Here is a 22782-nt window from a genome sequence, read left to right as displayed (position 1 = left end):
AATCCAGAGAAGACACAATAGATGTTCGTTGTTTAGGCTAAAATAAATGAGCATGATGAGAGTATTAGTATGATCATGTTCATCTTCAGCCCAATTTCCCCATCAATTTAATCTAAGTGATGATCTTTTTTCAGTTTTAACTATCTGGTTTTTATACTGAAAATATAATTACGCTTTACAAAGAGACACAAATAATTGCTTGAGGAATTAAATAAAAGAAAGCTGTTTAATGAAAAATATTATGGCATAGTTGATGTAATAATTTAGAGTTTTGTTAGATTTCCCCTGGAATACTGTAAAAATAAAATGTACAGAATTTCTCTTAATGATCATTTCTGAAAGTTGCAATTTTAAATTACCTTTCATTCAACTAACATCTATTAAGCATCTGGCATTTGCCTGACTCTCTGAATATAAAATCTAATAATAAAAGACCCTTACAACACTGAAGCAGAGTTTAGACAGTTCCATGTTTTTATTCTTGATATAGTCCAAGAAACTGGTGGCATTAGATAATGTCTTCAAGTACAATATGCTCAAATTTTATCATCAGAATTAAGTAAAGTTATATAAAACATTTTCTTAGACCTAAGAATCTTGATTTGTAGTGAACTTTGATTTTTTTTTCTTTCAGGATTTTAATTAATCCCTAAGTAGCAAGAAAAGTCCATGTAAACATAAAAGTTAAAAATGTCGAGTAATAACAGGTATAATCTATACTCCTTGTCAGTTATGGATTGTTCCCTATAGCAGTTTTCTGTTCATTCCCATAGCTTTAATTATATTCACTTTTCCCCTGTTGAGCACAGCTTCTAACATAGTCCTTCAGAAAAAAAAAAAAAAAAAAACTAATCTTTTTGGTTCTCAGATTTGTACACATTTCACATTTCAAACCAACTTATCTTCCTTTTTAACCTTATTTATATGACTGAAATACAATCCCTGTAACAATTACAAAATGTTAACTACAACTCTTTAAAGTTTATTGTACTTTACTTTCCAGAAAGTGCAATACATTTTTGGCTTACTAATATCTCCATTACTACCAAATATTTGTTAATTGATGTGTCCACAGATTTTCTTGCAAAATATCCAAGTTACTGTTTTTCCAGCTTGCCACGCTTTTTTAATGTAAGTGTTATTTAGTCTATAATCCAAGAGAGACAATGATATTGAAAATGTCTGTGTCTGAAAGCTTTTTAACATAAGGTGTTCAAATTATCACAATATGCTTTACTCTCTTACCACTGCAATATTTTTATGAAAGAAATTGAGAGATATAAATACTGTTATGCAATTAAGTATAAGTCATTTATTATCATGACACATCAAATCAGTAAAAGAGTTCAAATTCATACCCATGTAAAACTAAGTTGTTTTTGAAATATCCAAGATTGAGGTGTAATGTCAGACTTGATTTCTCATGAAATTTCTGTGCTTGGGGTTACTGAATCTCAATTTCACATTCAGTATTCTTTCCACTAGAATATATCACAGCAATTAAAATGCATTGGAGCCTCTGGCTTCAATGGGAAAAAAATTATATCCATCACCGTGGCTTTGTTTATTGTGTTGTGATTTTACTTTGAATATAGGTAATGGACCAAATTATATAATGTTTCCCTTCATAAACTTTATATATATAAAGGTCAAGTCAACTGATGTATATAACTCCCTTGCTTCTACTGTTTCTTAAACATGTATTTGTCAACTAACCACCAAACTGTAATTACATTAAAAACACAATGTTATGCAATCACAAAAGCAAACAAGTGATTTTTTGCTACATTAATTCACTGCACAAATATTTGCTTACTGAACACTAAATTGCAAATACCATAGAAAACTTGTGATAGGAATAAAGACAGATACTATCCTGTTCTCCAGGTGGTAACAGACTTGAAATAGGAGACTTGAAATGCACTGAAGGAACAAACAAGCAACCCAAGGACCATGCACCAGTACAGTAGAGTACAGTAACAGAGTGACAAATGGACGCACAGAACACAAAGGGAACCAAAGGGTGGGTCTCTAATTTACCAAGGGGTCAGGAAAGGTAATTGATGGTTTAGTTGGAATTTGATGTAGCAGGGTTCCTAGGCAGATGCTAGGCAGCCAGAAGAAAATGGGGGCAAGGAAAGAAACTCAAGTAATTCAGTGTGACTCTAGTGTAGAGTATGTAAAAATAGTAGTGGGTTCAAGAAGTAAAATATTGGAAGTTGCAGGGGCCAAATCATTTAGGGCTCTAAAATGCCATGTTAAGAAATTTGGCCTTTAATTTAAATATTTTAAGGAACCACTAAATGATTTCTCAGCAAGGGAGTTTTGTAGTTGGTTTGCACTTCAATAAACACACTATAGCAGTTTAGCAAATGGATTGGTCAAGGCTGGAATTATGGAAGGGAGACTAATTAGGGGGATGTTATAGAATTCCAGCAGAGACATAATGAGGTCTATAAAGCACTGGTAATAGGGTTAGAAATACCAGATGTCTTCAGGAGATTATAATAAGGTTAACTATTCAGGTCTTGGCATGTGAAAGTCTTGATTTTAAGGAAGAAGTCTAGGATGACACAGATTTCTCACTGGGATAGATGCCAGAAGATAAGTTTTTGGTGGGAAACACAAATATATTACAGTTTTATACCAGAAGTACATAAATTCTAATCTTGTATGCTATCAAGACTATCAATGGCTTAGTACATGGTGGTGCAAATCTACATATTTCCTCGTCTTTCTTTGAGCAGAATGCTATCACCTCACCCTGGTATAGCATCAAATGACGTTTTGGAAGGAAGGGAGATAGGCTATGGAAATTCCAAAGGGAAACCATTAATTGGTATTCACCTGAACTAATTCTCACTTAATTCTTCAGAACTGTCTGATGATCATCAGCCAGCATAAGGGACATAGAGGTGGGAGTCATTCCCCACAGTTCTCTGAGGCATCTGAGGTGACAAAGAGAGTATCATGTTGTAAGAGAGAGGTTAGCAAACTACGGCCTGTGACCTACATCTGGCCTGCTCCTGTTTCTGAAAAGGTTTTATTGGAACATAGTGTTGCCCATTCATTCACTTATTGTCCATGGCTGCTCTCACCTACAATGGCAGAGTTGAGAAACTGTGACAAGCCATATTATATATGTCAGACAGACAGACAGACGGACACATACATACATACATACATACATATAATATGTATATTTATGTATCTAGATACTTGAAAATATTTATTATTGAGCCCTTTAGAGAATATTTTTGCCAACCCCTACTTAAAATGATCATTTCACATACCATTTAAGTTCAACAAAAACATAAGCATTGTCCCTTTCATTTTCCAGTCTTGTATGCATATAGATTGGGTTTCTGTGATTAATTCTGACCAATCAGTTATTTGTTTAATAAAAGGAAGTCTTCTCTACCCCTTTCTTACTATCTGGAATTGATATAGTTGCAAGATGAAGGTGGTCATTCAACCGCATGGAACTTCATGAGAAGTTGAAGTAAACCTCCCTCTGTCATGAAATAGTGTTGTAGTTGTTTGCTCTACTTATTCTAACTAGCACCGAACACAGTGGTGCTGAAAGGCGACGTGATTCACTCAAAGGTTCTATGATTACACAAGTATAAGAAGAGGGCACAGAAGAGAAAGAGGGCTCGTGTTTTCCAATCTATAAAGGCCTCAAAATACAAAGGACTGAAAAAGAAATATGTGTTGGGAATTGAATAACAGCAAAGGGAGAAAGAATAAAGAGATGGTAGTGATTATAAAAATAAACATAAAAAAGCATGGGTCTGAATATGCACTTAAACTTTGATTTGAATATATTCTATATTCTAAGCTATTCTAATGGAATCCTACTAAAAGCCACTCAGCTTAATTTTCACAAATTCACTAAAATTACAAATAGAATTTGCCAAGTTTCAGTGTGTCTGTTGAGTTGCATTTATGTTCATTGTGTTTCTTCTCTGAAACGTCTTTCTCCCCCGCGGTCTAGCACTCATTTCTCTGTGCTTTCCAAGGGACTTTCTGCCACACTTGAACAGAAGTCAGCAAACCACAGATAATGGGCCAAAACCAGGTGCCTGCCTCTTTCTGTAAAGGCAGTGAGCTAAGAATGTTTTTACATTCATCATTCATTTTTTTTATTGTTGTTGTTTTTTATTATTTTTTATTTTTTTAAATATATTTTATTTTATATAATTCTTACATCATTTTTCATTTTTGCACAATGTATGCATTTTTATTTTGGCTATAGTCCCCATATAATTCCCACCCCCCCTTATTTTGGTCCTAATCCCTCTCCACCCCCCCCCATGTGTCTCTGGTTTATAGTTGCTTGTTGATTTTGATTTTTTCTTTATTATAATTAGTCTTTTTCCTGGTCCGTTATTTAGGTTTTCTAAAATTCTAATTTCGGGCCTCCCCTGGTGGCGCAGTGGTTGAGTGCTGGGCTGCAAAGCTACCTGCAGCCTCTGCAGCGCCGGTTCGATCCCTGGCCACTGGCAAGGGTCCCACATGGTGCGCAGACCTCTCCTGCCGCAGACCTCTCCCCGCTGCTCCCCTCAGCAGTGTATTTTGTCAGTCTGCCTGTTCTGCTCCCTGCTCTGTCTCTGGTGAAGTCTCTCACCCTCCTGTGCTTCTGACTGTACCCAGTGCTTGTATAAATAAATACATAACTCTTTAAAAAAATAAAATAAAATAAAGTTCTAATTTAGGTTTTCTAAAAAGACCATCCAGTATTTTTCTTTTTCTTTCTGGCTTATTTTGCTAAGCATGATCCCTTCCAGTTCCACACAACAGTAATGATAAAGGACTGATCACAATAATCTACAAAGAACTGATGACAAAAACAAAGAAAATAATGCAGTCAAAAAATGGGCAGAAGAGCTAAAAAGAAACTTCTCTGAAGAGGAAATGCAAATGGCCAACAGGCATATGAATAAATGTTCAACATCACTTGTAATCAGGGAAATGCAAATCAAAACTACAATGAGATACCATCTTACACCAGTGAGAATGGCACATATTAAAAAAACTAGCATCTACATTCATTTTTTAATGGTTGAAAAAAAGGAAAAATAGTATTAGTGGCAGGTGAAAATGAAATGAAACTTAACTTTCAGTGTTCATAAAAACAAAAAAGTCTTATTAAAACACAGCCATGCCCTCAACAGGGGAGCATGTAGTCAAGAACCCCCAGCCAATAAGGTGGAGAGAGGGCTGGAGGCTGGGCCACAGATGAGTCCAGGCTCCAAGTCCCAGCACATGTTCCTTTTTTCCCACAGACTTCACTTACACAACTTCAGAAAGCTCATTAGGAGTTTCAGAGAGCTATCCAAGAACATTAAATGTCAAGCAAGTGGTCGTTCTAAGCATGGGGTGCACTGAGACACCGTGGCCCCTTATCCATGAAGCCAGCACCTTTCTTAGTTATTATTGTAAGGGGGCGAGGGTGTGAATTTATTGGTGTCCCCTGCCCTGGAGCTCACAGACAGCCCAGCAACTGCTGACACACCAGTGAGACCCTGCAGCACATGGGAAGAGTTGAGGTTGGCTGCATGTGCTAAGTTATAGGCAGAACCCCTGGGTACCTGAGCCTGCTCTCCCCCTATGTGAGTCCATGTACCCAAGGGAATGAAACATTAAATATGAAGTAAAATGACCGGGACTTATCCAAAGAGAAAGTATGAAAGAAAACATTATATTTTTGTTTTTTGAACAAGGGGCCCATATTTTCATGCTACATTGGGGGATATATCAGTGAAAAATAAGTTAAGGCATGAAACATTTAAATATTTTCTTATGACTTTAGGTGTAAGATCTTATTTTGGATTTTCAATAACTTCTTATTTTCCAAGTATTACACATAAAAAAATCAGCTGTTCCTAACCACTACAATCTTTCAGACAATACTTATTAGAATCTTTTTCTTGCATTAATTCTCTGTAGAAAGAGCTAATTTATTTAGCTCAATTAGCTTGGTTTTTGCTTTTGGATAACTTTTCCCAAATTTCCCCTGTATTCTTGGTTATCCATTTTTTTATTACAAAGGATACTGCTTCCTTTCTCTTTCACCCCAACTCCTACACTAGGAACTTCAGCAGACTCTTCACCTATTACCACATGGGCAAATGACAATGTCTGCTCTATGTATAAAATGCTGATGTTCTTTAGTTGGCCTGAACAATCTCTATCGAAATCTAATACCATTGGGTTTAATCTTTGAGACATTCCCAAATGCCTCTGATCATGTTACTCTCTGCTTTTCACCCCTGGTATGGATTTATTCTTATTTTTATATTCATTTTAATCACATGTACGGAGGGAAGATGTAACAATTGGGATCAGTTCACCATCTTGATTTAGAATTCTCATTTTTGTCTGTCTTGATCACTTTTAAAACAGTATACAGAAGGGATTTAGGGAAGACAGCTCAGGGGGATAGATATTATTATACTTTTTTGCACAGATCTAATAAAAGTTGAAAGCAAATTCTACTTTCTAAAAAATTTTTAAAATGAAGGATAGCTTTTGTTGTGAACATGATGTTAATAATTAAGACTGTTCTAAAGATATAGAACTAATTATTTTTAGGTGAGCACAATATCAGTCCTCTGCTTATAGACTATAGACAAACGGAAAGTCTCATCTCCCCAAAGGAAGTACTGTGGGTGTGAGTAAAATATCAGGTAATTAAGAGTAGAAACGCTTCTAGAAATTTGAGATTTGTTATCTCATTTAGGTATAGAACTTCGGTATTACTATGAATTTGAGATTTAGATACAGGCTTACAGTTAACAACTAAGAAGGCAGAAATTTAAAAAACAGGTCTTCAGAATTTAAACTTACTGCATTTTCCTCCTAGGACAATATTCTTTTTTTTTTTAATTTAAATTTTATTTTTATATTCCCCATACAATTACAACCCCCTTATTTTGACCCCAATCCCTCTTTTCCCTGCCCCCCAGCCCCCATAGAGTGTCTCCGGTTCATAGTTGTTTGTTGATTTTGATATTTTCTTTCTTATAGTTATTCTTTTTCCTAGTCCCTTATTTAAGTTTTCTAGATTCCTGCTATGAGTGAGACCATCCGGTATTTTTCTTTTTCTTTCTGGCTTATTTTGCTGAGCATGATCCCTTCCAGTGCCATCCATGTTGCTGCGAATTGCATGTGTTTATCTTTTTTGAATGCTGAGTAATATTCCATGGTGTATATGGACCACATCTTCTTGATCCAGTCATCTATTTTTGGGCATTTGGGTTGTTTCCAAAGCTTAGCTATTGTAAACAGTGCTGCTATAAACATAGGGGTGCAGGTGCTCTTTGGAATTGATGTTTCTGTGTCCTTTGGGTAAATACCTAGGAGTGGAATTGCTGGATCCTATGGAAGCTCTATGTTTAGCAGGTCCAGAAATCTCCACACAGCTCTCCATAGTGGTTGGACCAGTTTGCACTCCCACCAACAGTGCAGGAGAGTTCCTTTTTCTCCACAACCTCGCCAACATTTGTTGTTGCTAGTTTTTTCAGTATGTGCCATTCTCACTGGTGTAAGATGGTATCAACAGGCATATGAAAAATGTTCAACATCACTTGTAATCAGGGAAATGCAAATCAAAACTACAATGAGATACCATCTTACACCAGTGAGAATGGCACATAGGACAGTATTCTTATCAAGCAAAAAGAAGTAAACATAAAGTTACAGATAGAGCCAAGAACATCTTGAGTTTCTAATATTTATATCGATGAGCAATTTTCTTGTTTTCCATTCCTTTCAAATAAAATTATCATTTTAAAGGGCATTGAAGAAAACACAAGTGGTTGGAGTTTAGAAAAAACAGAATATAACTTATGTATTAAACTTTAACAATTACTAAATTTTAAATCATTTCATTTTCTGCTTTCATCACTTCAAGTAATTTTTATATAGATATATCTGACAATAGATTAACTGCTATACTCATCGACTATTAAAAGATACAGATTATAAAAACTGTTAGTATTTTCCTAGTATTTAATATACATAAACATGAATGTGAAGTTCTTAAAATGGAAAATCTATAATGCATGTTTCTTCATTATTCAAACCCAAATTGGAAAAGACTACTTATAGACATAATAGGGCAATAAAAGCTTTGGTTTTGTGCATGTTGAAGAACTGGAGAGCATTTTGACCTCCACACTATGAGTTTGTTCTTAGAGAAGCTTCTCTCAGCATTAAAATAGTCCTATTTTGCAAAATTATTTTTGAACAAGGCATTTCAAATATTTATGCCTTAATATTTCAAAAGATGTTCACATCATATTCAAATATATCCAAAATTAAAAATAAGACCAGTTTAACTTCCTACATTTAGGTTCTTTTAAAAAATATATTTTAAATGATTTGTTTCAGTTTAAAAACAGCAGGAAGTAATTATGCAATAAATTAAAGAAGATATGCTCTCAGCAGTCAAAATAGGAAGCTCATATCACTGTGTGGGTGAGAGACATTTTTATAAATAAAGGTGCACATTGCTTTTTTTTACAACTTAATTTTTTAATATATTTTTTTTGAGATAACTGTAGATACCCTTGCAGTTAGAAGAAATAAAATGGAGAAATCTCATGCACCCTCTTCCTGGTTTTCCTGAATGATCAATCCTGCAAAACTACAGCACAAAATCACACTCAGAATATTACAGGGATACAACCAAGAGAGAGAACATGCCTGCCTTCAAGGGTCCCTCTGTGGCCCTTTTATAACCACACCCACTTCTCTCCTGCCCTCCTTCTGCCCTCGCTAACTCCTGATAACCACTAATCTGTTTTCTATTTCTATGATTTTTTTCATGTCAAGAATCACATATAGTTTATAGTTGCTTGTTGATTTTGATTTTTACCTTATTATAATTAGTCTTTTTCCTGGTCCCTTATTACCAAAATGAAAATGCATACATTGTGCAAAAATGAAAAAAAGATATAAAGATATATAAAATCAAATTTAAAAAAAAAGAAAAAAAAAGAATGACATAAAAATAGAATCATGTAGTATGTAACCTTGAGGGATTGGCTCTTCCCACTCAACATGATTTCCTGGAGGTTCATCAAGTTGCTGCGTGTGTCAACAGTTTCTGTTTGTTCTGGGTGGTGATCAATGGGACAAAGTACCACCATCTATTTAACCATCAACTTCTTGGATGGCATCTGGGTTGTTTCCAGCTCAGCTATTCTGAATAATGCTACTATCAATATTCATGTACAGGTGTTTGATGAACATAAATTTTCTCTAAACTGGATAAATTCCCAAGAGTTCACATGCTGAGTGGTATGGTAGAGTATCTCAAGTTTAAGAAACTGCCAAACTGTCTTTTGGAATTGTAGTACCACTTTACATTCCTGTAGCAAGAGATGAGCGTCTCATGCATCCCTGCCAGCATTTAGCGTTGTCACTATTTTTTTGGGAGGGAGGGGTATATTCTATAGGCACATAGTGATAGCCCATCGTGATTTTAATTGGCATTACCCCATTTGTTAATAATGTTGAACATCTTTGCAAGTCTTATTTGCCATTTGTATATCCTCTAAAGTGTAATGCCACTTTATGTCTTTTGTCTATTTTCTAAATGGGTTGTCTGACTTCATATTATTGAGCTCTGAGTATTCTTTATATGTTCTAGATACCAGTTCTTTGTCAGGTATGTAGTTTCACACCTATTTTCTCCAGTCTCTACTTGTCTTTTCATCCCTTAACAATTTTTTTCATAAAACAGACATTTTTAATTTGATGAAGCATTATTTATCGTTTTTTTCTTTCATGGATGATGTTCTTAGGGTCAAGTATAATAACTCTTTGCCTAACTCTAGATCCCAAAGATGTTCACCTATTTTTTTTTTCTAAAAATTTATGTTAAATTTTTTACTTTTTGTATTTAAGTTAGTTATCCATTTGAGTTCATTTTTGTGTAAGGTGTAAGACTTAGGCTAAGTTTCTCTTTTTTCTCTCTCTCTCTCTCTCTCTCTTTTTTTTTTTTTTTTTTTTTTGCCTAAATATATCTAATTGCTTCAGCACCACTTCTGAAAAGGTTATCTTGCCTCCATTAAATTGTTTTGCTTCTTGATCAAATAGCTTGGCAGGTATATGTAGTTGTATTCCAGAGGTCTCTCCCTTGCCTAATGGATTGATATTTCTATCCCTACATTAAAAACACAAGGGTTGAGTATCACAACTATAAAATAAACCTTGAAATTAGGTAGAGTAATTTCTCTCAATTTATTCTTTTCCAAATTTGTTTTAGTAATCTTAATATCTTTACATTTCTATGTAAATTCTAAAATCATTTTAAATAATCTCCAGAAAAATCTTGCAAGAATTTTGATAGGAATTACATTAAGTTTTGCATCAATCTGGGGGTAATTTAGCTCTTTATTATACTGAGTTTTCTAAATCATGATGTCTCTTTCCATTTACTTAGATTTTTTTATTTTTTTCACTAATATTTTATACTTTTCTATCCACAAATCATACAAATGTTCTGTTAGATTTACGTTTACATTCTTATGTTTGTGTGTTAATAAATAATATATTGTATTTTTAATTTTGAGGTTGATATGGTCATTACTACTTCATAGAAATGGAATTGGTTTTATGTTTATTTTGCATCCTGTAACGTTGCTGAATTTACCTGTTCATTGTATGGATTATTTTTTTGTAGGGTTTTTTTTTTTTTTTGGTATATCCCTATGTCCTATATAGAAAATTATATCAACTGAAATAGGATCATTTTTGTTTCTTCCTTTCCAATCTGTATGCCTGTTATTTCCTTATTTTCTTTTTCTTTATTGGATAGGCTGAACTTCCAGAGCTGTATTATATGAGGAGAGTACACAGCTTTACATTGTTGCCAGTCATAGGAGGAAAGCATTAGATTTTCACCATTAAGTATAGTGACAGCTGTAGATTTTTTTGGCTGGTAGTCTTTATCAAGTTTAGAAAATTCTCTTATCTTTTTACACACTGTTCCAATTGACACAATCACATGGTTTTCTTGCTTCTTAAATCTTAAATACTATCCCTGCCTTGTATCGCTGGAATCAACCCCACTTGGTTATAGTATATAAAAATATGCTGCTGAATTCTTGAATTCTTCTTACTAATATTTTCTTAAGGAATCATGCATCTCTATACATGAGGAATATTGCTCTGTAGTTTTTGCTTTTTCCATGTTTTTTTTTTTTTTTTTTTTTTTTTGGTATTGTCTGGTTTTGGTATTAAGAGAATATTAGTTTGATAAAACAAACTGGAAAAGGGCCTCCCAGTGGCACAGCGGGTTGAGCGTTGTGCTGTGAAGCTGTCTGCAGCCTCTGCAGCGTGGGTTTGATTCCCAGCCAGCCAGGGAGAATCCCATATGGCGCAGCAGACCTCTTCTGTCTCGCCCGCTGCTCCCCTCAGCAGTGTCTTTGGTCCCTCTGCCTGTTCTGCTCCCCACTAGCTCTGGTGAATTCTCTCACCCTCCCACACCTCTGACCTGTACCCCAGTTCTTGTATAAATAAAAAAATCTTAAAAAAAAGAAACTGGAAAATATCCCCTTCACTTCTATTTCAGGAAAAGAAAGTTCGGAATTGGAGTTAATCCTTCTGGTAAATGTTTGTTATAATTCTCCATCAAAACCAAATAGGCTTAGAGATTTCTTTTTTCAATTTCCTTAATAGTTTTAGGACTATTTACATTATCTTTTTTATATTGGGTGAATTGCATTAGTGTTTTAAGAAGAACTGCTCCATTTAAGCTAAGTTATAAAATACCTTTATTGTTTCTCTGTTTCTACAGGGTCTGGAGTGATATCCTCTATTTGATTCCTGATACAGGTAATTTGTATCTCTCTCTTCTTCAGTTTCAAAACAGCAGGAATAATTATGTAGTGATTTATAGAATATAAAATCTGAGCAGTCAAAATAGGAAGCCTGGGCATAGTAAGTTTGATGGCTTTAAGTTTGATGAAGCAATTGTAATCAAACTTGTCTTAAGGGTCTAAAAGATAGCAAATAGACAAACAAGCTTGGCAAAAATGGGATAACACTTGGAGAAATAATCTGGGTTTACATTTCGCATTTGATTTGATTTTTTTTTTCCTTTACAGTTGATAATACACACACGGGATAAAGAAACAATTTTTATGTACATACCTACTTGTAAATAATAAATGTTAGACTCTTTTATAGTAAGCAATTAATATTACAGTTGCTATAGAGTTAACAATTCCCCATATGACTGAGTTTTTGAAAATAATTATTTTTAATATTTCACCTTCCATTCAAATAAATTTTTTCATTTCAATTTTTGCTATTAAATATAGTGCTATAATGACTATATTTTACAGATTTTTTTAACCCTCATTCTAAGCACTTCATTGGTATGGATAAGAAATTACTAGACTAAAAATAGTATCAATAATTTTATGGCTCTTGATTCATATTAGCAAGAAGATTACAGAAACATTTCCACCATCAGTCTATGCAAATGCCTGTATATGCACCTACCATAAGGATTTTCATTTAAATTTATGTTATCATTTCTTAGACTAAAATGTTATAAATTTATACTGCATTGCTTTGATATGCAGGAGTGTTAGTGTTAAGCATATCATATTAGCGTGCATCTCTTTTTTAAAAATCATCTTTTCATATCCTTTGCTTGTTTTTTACCATGGACATATTAGTCTTCCTTATGATCTTATAAAAATGCTTTGCATATTAGAGTGTTAATAGTTTGGCTGTTTTTATTTTTACAAACATGTCTAACTCATTTGTTACTTGCCTTCTATTTTAATTGGAACTTTTCTAATGCAGTGTAGCTTTTAGTTTTTATGTGTCAAGAATATTTATCTTTTCCTTTGGGATTACTTTCACATCTTTTTTATGTTAAGTAAATTAGAGTGTCTCTAAGATTAAATTTGAAATATTGACAGTCAGTATTTCTATCATTTCAAACATTTTGCTTGATAATAGAGAGATGACTGTTGAACCAATTATTTATAACAGTTCTGACAGAAGGGAGGAAGAGGAAGTGTAGAACGAGAAGATGAGAAAATATTTCTTTAGAGTTGCTATTAATCACTGTCGATATTTTATTAGCACACATTCCCTAATTTTAACTTACTTTAGTCTTTTCCCTCATATGTTTTCACTGACCTAATCATACTCATAATTTATTATTTCATGTCTTATAGAAATTATTATGTAGATATCCATTTGTGTTGATATCTTTGTATATTTTTTATAAAATCCAATGGAAAATCAGTTTCAGTCTTTTGGACATTCAAGAAGCATTTCAGAGAAAAATAATCTGAATTAAAACAGTAATATGGTTTGAAACTTGACTCAATTCAATTTAATATATATGGCTTGCTGTCTCACACAACTTTCCTAAAAAGTCATGTCAAATTACATGAGTTATCTCTATGTCCACTCAGCAAATATTCTCAAGTTCTTTGTTAAACACCAAGAGTCAAAGAAAAGGAATTTCACAGACTAGTACGTGGTCATTTGCAACTCCTACTTTTATAAATAGCAATGCAACAGAAGCTTTTTTAGTATTCATTGAAAATGAATATGGAATGCCCAAGGAACATAGTGGGAGGGCTTATATTCAATCCTTTTATTTAACCATGTAATTGACATCCAGAAGATATCTCAAACTGTATCCTTTGACCTTTCCTTGTTGCCCAATCACAGCAACACCAAAACAAAACAAGTAAGTCATAAAACCCTAATTTCACCTGTATCTTACCATTTCAGTAAATGCACCAAAATTTTCAGTGCCACAAGTAATAAATCTAGGCATACTTGCTTCATATCCTGTGCTCTCTGGACTTACCAGTAAATATTAGGGTTTCTACTTTGAACATGAGTCTCAAAACCATCCACTATTCTAATACTCTACTACACCACTCTGGATAGGCAATTTACTCTCTTTGGGCAGCTACAAAACTTCCTAATTGTTTCTCCTGCTTCTGCTTATTCTTCATAAGCCATTCTTCAGCCAATGAATGAAAGAATATATACATCTCTGAGTTAGAGTTTTTGCATTCTATGGGTAAATACCTAGGAGGGGAATTGCTGGATCATATGGTTTTAATATTTTGAGAAAACAACATATTATTTTCCATAACAACATATTAATAATAAAAACAACATATTATTTACAGGGACTGGACCAGTGCACATTCCCACCAATAGTTTATGAGTAAAAATGGATGAAGGCATCTTAAGGAAGAAGGAGTGAGACAGGATTTACTAGGTGATGTTTGGATACTAGGCTGAAGAAGATGTTAACCAGATAGACAAAGAAAGAAATGCATCCTAGACTGTATGAGAAAGTATGAGAGAATTGCAGGAGAGTTGTAGAAGTTTAGCATGATTGTGTGCTGGGGGTGGTGATTATAAAGAGGAGTCCAGTGACAGAACATGGGTGGACTTTTATGCCTCATTGAGGAGTTTGTATGTTATCATAGGGAAATAAGAGTCTCTCAAGAACTTTATAATGGTAAACATTATGTCTACGGTATTAGAAGACCACTTTCCACAGGGGAAGAAGTCTGGTGTTGGAGGACAGAGTCCAAGCAAGATAAGGTCATCCCCAGAGAAGCAGCCTGATGTGGGTGTCACATATGTGGCAGTGTTTTGAGGGTGTCCACGTATACAGAATGAAAGCACTGTCAGGGTGCCAAGGGGACCCATGGGGGCAAGCGTGAGGTAAGGAGGAGGATGGACTGTATAGTGTATCACCCTGAGCAGAGTGAAGAGGCACTCATGAAAGGGTAGACTAGCCTGAGGAAGCAGAGGCCAACTGGGGTGCAGTAGGAATCCACAGATGGGTGTCAGGACCAGATCAATTAACTAAATGTATTAAAGATCATGGAGGTCAAGTTTCTGACTATCAGAAAATAAAGTATAAATATGGAAATCAATACTGTGGTATTTACATTGAAATCACATAATCTCTACCAATTCATTGTTTTCAATATATATAGAAATGGATATAGGAATTGTGGTATGTATGCATATATATATTTCTGTAACATATCATATACAATATATACATATATAAACACATACATACATACATTTCCTAGCTCTGCACACTCAGAGCACATTGGGACAGTGATATTCCAACACATACTGCTGAAATATTTGAATTTAACGTTTTCCATTAAAAGGAAACAGTACTATAGTGAAATGTCTGCTTCCATATCTGGGGCTAGGAACATATATATGAGATAAGCCTAGACTACTTTGTTATTCCAGAAAGCAAGGAAGTATTCAAAGAATGATAGAGATGTGCTGCAAAGACATAAAATGGTTATCTTTGGCAAAATCAGGAACAATTTAAATGTCTAAACAACTAATGATAGTCACAGAATATAACTCACTAAATGAAATAGGAAATCATGGGTCCATACAAACATATATATAAATGAAAAATGGAATGTTTTATGAGAAATAGACTTTAATAGTGTTTCAAAATACTCCTCCATAAATATTTATAAATTACAGAAGGGAAACAGTAACTTTACAGTGTAGAAGCCTGGGAGACACAACCTTAATCAAATGATCAAGGTGAACATCATCAGGAATAAGACAAATCAAAACCATACACCCTCTGATAGAGGATGCAATTTAAAAAATGCACTGTCATTTCTAGATATGACAAAGATACATAGCTTGATTACAAGTATGAAAAAATATCAGGCAAACCAAACCAAGTTACATTCTATAAAATAACTGATCTGTTATCTTCAAACAAGTCATGATTTTAAAAGTCCAGATAAGGCTGAGGAATTATTCCAGATTGAAAGAGATTAAGAAGAAATCACTAGACACTATGTATAATTCTATATTAATGCATTTTATCATAAAAGGCATTATTGGAACAATTGGTGAAATATGAATGGAGTCTTAGCATTAAATGGTATTACTATAGCAAAAATCAATGGCTGATTTTGATAGCAGTTTTATAGTTAGGGGAAAATGTCTTTGTTAGAAAAAATTAGGAGCTAATGAGGTATCAGGCCAGGAACTTATTAATAAATAAATCTATGAGGGGAGAAAAAGGTCTTTTTTATTTTGCTGCTACAGTTGCTATAACATTTTTGATTATTTCAAAATATCAAATTATTTTATTATTATAAGAATCATAGAACATGAAGAACAGAACATTTCGCTCTGGACAAAATGTCAAAGATAAAATAAAAGAAGAAAATGTCAGCAAGGCAGTCATTCTAGCAGCTATTTCAATAATCAAGTCACAAGAAGGCAACTTCAGACAATGGCAGTGGGGGATGAGAAAAAAAGGAAAACTTTGGGAGATATTTGGATAAACAGAATTGACATGTTTTGATAGCTAATAGGAAATTAGGAGAGAGGGCAAAGTATGAGTTGACAGCAAACCAAATTTTTGATTTGAGAAAGAGTTGATGCTGCCATTAATTGACATAAAGAAGAAAGAGCAGATTTTTTTGGATTAAAATGATGATTTTGGTGTCTGCAGAGTAACTGCAGTGAATCTTATTATATAAACACAGTAGGCTATTTGACCAAGGGAAATATGTATTATTGTCTTGTTGTCAGGTTAAACTTGAACCCTCTGGCCTCTATTTCCACAAGGGGAATTTCACTAGTCAACATTCTTGCCCTATTCTCTTACCCTTCACTCATTTCTCTCCTAAAGAGTTAGAGTTATTCTGCTGTACAATAATTTTGGGGACGAAATTAAGCATGCGCATCTCTGCCCCTTCCGAGTTTTTCCGACATAAAGTCAGCAAGTCAGGATATTCTATTTGGTCTCTGCTCTTCTGTGGCAAAATTACACTGGAGTCAGTCTAGCTATGCCAGTGATGGGTTGGGATATGTGTTTATTTCAAAGGCAAAGTTAAAGAAAGTGCATTTGGCCATGTATGTAGAGTCACCTCATCCAATCAGTTCAATCAATCCTAATATACATTATGACATCTGATTTTAATTTGTCTTATTCTTCCATTCAGTCTCCCAATTGGTTCTAAATCTGGAAGAGAAAGCAATGCAATTAATTTGCTCTTAACAATTTGTAAATCTTAAACAATCGTGTCTATTATTTATTCCTCACAGTGCCTAAAATAACGCTGAAAACAAACATATTGAATTGAACATAATGTAAAACAGAATGTTGCTAAAATGATACAATATTATAGTGAAAAAGCACAGATTTTCTAATGACTTGCTTTTCACGTTTAAGCATTTAATACCATTGATTTAAAATTTATTTTTTCAATGTGCACAATATAACATATCCTTATTTTTTTTCCTCATACATAAAATAGGAATTAAAATGACTCTATCTCAGTGCTGCCCAGAGGATTAAGTAGAGGTTAGATATGACTCTGGAACAAATTAAATGAATGACACAGTTATTGCTGAGTTAGCAGTCACCTCCCTCTCTCAACAGTGTGTGTTTGTGTAGAATGAGTGGAAAATCAAATCAGAATGGAATTGCTGGGGTCAGCTATAAAGACGCATATGAAATGCCCTAGATCATGTTTCCCAAATTGTGTTTTGTGGATCACTAGTGGCAAAAAATACTAATAGGTTTCCAGAATTGGTAGAGAAAGGAGGCTCAGGAAAAACCTTCAGTAAAGTAAAGTATTTAACCTTGTATTCCCCCCATACTTCAAGGTCAATACATTTGACTGTGGAAAACTTATTTTCCAACAATACTACTTACGGAATGAATACTCCATAAGATTTGGACACTGTGTGGAAAAGGATAAAATAAATGATTGGAATTTCTTAACTTATTAAAAGGCATAATTTGGCGTATCATTGTCAAAAAATTGTAAATGCCTAACTCATCTTATCCTACTCCTTGGATTGCATATTTATCATTTCAGCTAGCTAATTCCTATTCATATATAAAGCTCAATTTGAGTACTCTCTTCCCAGGATAGTCTTCTCTGCCTTTTACCCAATCAAATTGGTTAATTAATTTAAATAGTATTTATTGAGCACCAATATGCAGCAGGTGCTGTTGGGACTGCATGTTTAATAATTATCACAATAATAAGATAGTTCACATTCTCATGGAATGTGCATTCAAGTGGGGAAGAAAGACACAGAACAAATAAAACACATAAATGCTAATTTGGGGGTGAAAAATGTTCTGAAGGAAAATTGCAGAAAGGCGATAGTGTAGTGGTGGCTACTTTGTATTCAGTGGCCACAGAAATCCTGTCTCACAAGGTGGCATATGAATAATGACCTCAGGGAAGAAAGATAATGAGCCATGTAGGTCTTTGGGAGAAGGGCATTCCAGGTAAGTTAACGATAAATATAAAAAAAACAAAGGCAGGAGCTGTTTGGCTCATCTGGGATAATAAGATGGCATGGCTGGAGTAAAATGAGCTGGTTAGAGAATAATAAAAGATAGATTAAGAAGTTAGAGAGTCAAATTGTATAGGGTGCTGTACACCTTTACTCTGCGTGAGATGGGGAGACATTGGAAGGTTGAGGAAATTGAATAACATGAAGTCATTTATATAAGTCTGGCAGCAGAGTTGCAAAAGGTGATAAGGGCAATAAGTCAATGCCAAAAATACAAGGCAAAAGGCTTTTTCAAAAGTCCAAGCAAAAGACACTGATGGTGTGTCCGAGATGAGATGTCAAAGGGGCCTGGTTCAAGTATGTTTTAAAAGGGAAACTAGAAAAACAATTTATAAACTTTTTATCTCAGGACCACTTTGCACCCTTGAAACTTTGAGGGCACAAAGGCGTTTTTGTTCATAAGGGTCACATCTATAAAATATTTAATATATTAAAAATTAAATCTGACTGTAGCTTCTGGAAAGCTCTATTGAGCACTTGTATACAAATGAGAGTGAAAAAGGCAAAATGTCCTTGTATATTATGAAAATCGTTTGATTTCACAGATCTACTGAAAGGGTCTTGCAGAATGCCAAGGGGTCCTGAACCACACTTTGGGGATTGCTGGCCTAGAGGATTTTTTTGACAGATTGGCCGTGATGTGAGAGAAAGAGAGGAATCAAGGATGGGGTCAAGTTTTCCAGCCTGCTGCAATTAACCAATACAAAATTTAGTGCTACATATGATAAGCTTAAGATGCCTCTTGTACATTCAGTTGAGATTTAGAGCAACATGCTGTATATGAGCCTGAAGCTTGGGGAAGTGGTGAGGACTAGAGATATAAATTTAAGAGTAATCAGCATACAGAGGGCATTAAAAACCCTGGAACTGAATGTGAGTGCAGAGGGAGTGAAGGTAGATGGAGAACAGAAGAGGTCTGAGGATGAGTCCTGAGTTATTCAATCAATGAAGCCCATAAGTGAAATTCCAAATACTATCTATTAAGAGTACAGTCTCCTGGGCCTCCCCTGGTGGCGCAGGTGGTTGAGTGCAGTGCTATGAAGCTGTCCGCAGCCTCTGCAGTGCTGGTTTGATCCCAGCCGCCGGCGAGGGTCCCACATGGAGCAGCAGACCTCTCCTGTCTTGCCCACTGCTCCCCTCAGCAGTGTATTTTGTCAGTCTGCCTGTTCTGCTCCCTGCTCTGTCTCTGGTGAATCCTCTCACCCTCCCGCACATCTGGCCTATACCCCAGTTCTTGTATAAATAAATGAATAAATAAATCTTTAAAAAAAAAAAGAGTACAGTCTCCTACAACTAATTAGAGATTCTTTTAGGTCATTTTCATATTAAATCTTCACTTATGACATCCAGCATGTGGCACACATTCAACTATGCATATTGAAAGACTGACTGACTGACTAAATGAATGAATGAATGAATGAATAAAGCAATGATATGCTCTGGGGACTCTCACAGGTAAATTCCATAATTTTGAATAGGCAAAGTTAGGACTCTAAGATATAACCCTTTTGAACAAAAACCGCCTTTGTGTCCTCAGTGGTTTTCAAGGGTGCAAACTTTGCCTGTTAGACATACTATTCATCATGGAGTCATACAGGTATCCCTGAATTTGTTACAGAGACAGATCCATAAAAAGGGGGAGGTAGCATGTTCCCAGCCCCCACTGAATGATGGGTAGAACTGATTGGCCAGATGAAGATACATAATACAGAAAGCAGGTGGGCTCTGAGGAAGAAGAGAGAAGAAGGCAGAGAGCCCTTGTTCCTGCAGCCCAATTTGCACTAGTGTGAATGGGATGGCGATACAGGGAGGAGAGACATGTGGAGACACTTGGAAGAGAAACTTGGGTGAGAGACAAGTGGGGAGACTGACAATGGCAGCCATTGCCTTGATTTGTACTTTCATCCCAGACTTGCCTGACCCTTTCAGCCCCCTCCCAATGGTTTCCCCCCAGAAAGTAGCTTAGACTTGTGACAAGCTTTGGGGTTAAGTAGCAGCATTACTTCAGGCTGACTTGTAGGCATAGACATTTACCCATGAGGGGATGGTAATTTGGGGTGTTTTATTCAGAATATTCTTTCTTCTTCTCTCTATATCATGCTAATTCTATTCAAGTTCTTTCACACTTAGAGCCTGCTTTGCCTTTGAGCACACAGATGGCCACTTTTAGTGGATGCTAGTTTGGGGGTCATGGAGTGTCACTCTGTCACACACTAACAAATTTGAGGAAGAGGTAATTAGAGGCTTTTTATTTTACCTAGTGTTTATCAGTAACAAGTGATCTAATAGGCAGGATGATATTAGATTTCAAATTCTAGTCGGCCATCAAATGTCAGTGAAATATTATTCATCCTCATTTCTCTTATTTTATTGAAATATACTTAAAGTGATACACTTAAACTGATACTTTCAACTCTACTTTCTGGACATTTTAATTTTTAAGAAAATTTTTCCTAGAGAAATTTTCATTTATGTATTCTTATTCAGACTGTCTAGAGATGTTCTAAGGGAAAAAGTCATGCCAAAGAATGCCATCCACTAAGATTTTTATGCATGGTAAAGAAAAACAAAATCCTGACTAACAGAAAAGAAAATTACAATATTAATAATAAGGTCTGCTGCTATTCATGGCAGTGTGGGCACAAAATACAGAGAACTGTATTTCAGGCTTAGAATAGGAGGTGAAAATATGTTTTTTTTGTAACAGGTATAAATTGTTAGTGACAAATAATTCCCCATTTTCCTGATGGGTACATTCAGGCAGGATTTCAACAAAATAAGAGAAATGAGGATGAGTATTTCACTGACATAAGATGGGCATGACCTCTATATGGGTAAGTGTTGGTTTAGTCATTAAAGGAAGATACAGTTCATAGTGGATGCTTAATGGAATTTGGCCCTTTCATCCCCTGCATTAGGTCAATCTAATTGTTACTGATCTTCATTGGCATCTCTCAAACCCCAAATTTCAGCAGTTTATACTTCCCGTGGCTCTCTTATGCATACAGTCCTAAAGAATAGCGGTGGGGGTGGGGGGACTCCCTGGTGGCGCAGCGGATTGAGCACAGCGCAGAGCTATGAAGCTGTCTGCAGCCTCTGTAGTGCAGGTTCGATTCCTGGCCAGCCAGGGAGATTCCCACATGGCATAGCAGACCTCTCCTGTCTCGCCTGCTGCTCCCCTCAGCAGTGTCTTCGGTCTGTCTGCCTGTTCTGCTCCCTGCTCTGTCTCTGGTGAATTCTCTCACCCTCCTGCACCTCTGACCTGTACTCCAGCTTTTGTATAAATAAATCTTCAAAAAAAAAAAAAGAATAGAGGTGGGGATTGCTCCATATTGAGCCAGCATCATCCTAGTGGATTCATAGAAGTCCACAGAAGCTGTAGTTGCCATCATCAAAGATGCTTGTGGATGAGAGAGCGAGAAGGAGAGCATTGTCTCTCAAAGGGCATATTTCAAATGTGGGCAAACATGATTTCATCACCTCTAGAATAACAAGTCGGGCTGCTATACAGCTTTACAATTTATACAGCACCATGGAACATTTTATCTGGTTTGGGCTTTACTGCATCCCTGAGAAGTAGGGAAGGCAAATACCACCTTCACTGTTCCACAAACAGAGGGTCAGAAAGGTTACACAGGGCGTTGTGAGGGAAGCACTGTTAGAATTCAATTCCTAAAAATACACTCCCACAATTAAAGATCAGTATGTGATTCTGTGAGTTTCATAGATGAGTTCAGGCTGCCCAAGAATCCCAGGTTACATACCTGCCTTCAGAGATATTATTTTAATTGTTCTCAGGTAAGGTCCAGGATTTTTTTTTTTTTAAGTTTACCAGGAAAATCCAATTTTATCAAGGACTACTGGTTAGTGCTGGGGCCACTGACTTCCCTCGATATTTTTCCTGTCCAATAGTTCTTTAATTCACCTAAGATCATTTTCTACTACTTTATTGTATTTCTGTCTTTAGCTTCTCCTCTCACTTAGCTTTGGGTCTAAGATTCCAAATCATGAAAGAAGACTTTTTTGGCCCCCTCAGTTAGGCTGTTGCCATCTATGTTTCTGCTCTTCTTCCTTTTTCCAATCTATTATTCTCCTCTCAAACTTTATCCCTCTGGAATATCAATATTTCCACTGATTATTTTCTTCCTAATGAGCTAATTAACATTAATAGAAAGATGAATGTTATTAGGAGAACAGAGTTCTTCCAATCAGCGATTATGCAATACAGGGGAAATTACTCAACCTAAGTCTCAAGTTACAATCAGCAAAATAAAGAAAAAAATACCTATTGTAGGACATTTACAAAAAAATAAATGAAGCACATGCTTCATAATAGAAATAAATAGCTCAAAGCATAATGATAAAAACATTTTAAAGGATTATCTC

The 22782-nt window shown here is 35.3% G+C and overlaps 1 protein-coding gene across 1 annotated transcript in view; it reads right to left on the bottom strand.

Moving 5' to 3' along the window:
- Nucleotides 1–22782, bottom strand: part of ANKS1B (ankyrin repeat and sterile alpha motif domain containing 1B) — a 793190-nt gene that overhangs the window by 475831 nt on the left and 294577 nt on the right. Inside the window, exon 12 of the mRNA XM_037513805.2 lies at nt 11–37. Coding sequence (XP_037369702.2) covers nt 11–37 — 27 coding nt within the window. The remainder of the gene's footprint in view (nt 1–10; nt 38–22782) is intronic.

This window comes from Talpa occidentalis, unplaced genomic scaffold (genome assembly GCF_014898055.3).
Source record: "Talpa occidentalis isolate TD23 unplaced genomic scaffold, MPIMG_talOcc4v2.1 talOcc4.16, whole genome shotgun sequence".
Lineage (NCBI taxonomy): Eukaryota > Metazoa > Chordata > Mammalia > Eulipotyphla > Talpidae > Talpa > Talpa occidentalis.
The sequence above is the reverse complement of the archived record's forward strand: the minus strand, read 5'-3'. Positions and strand labels throughout refer to the sequence as shown.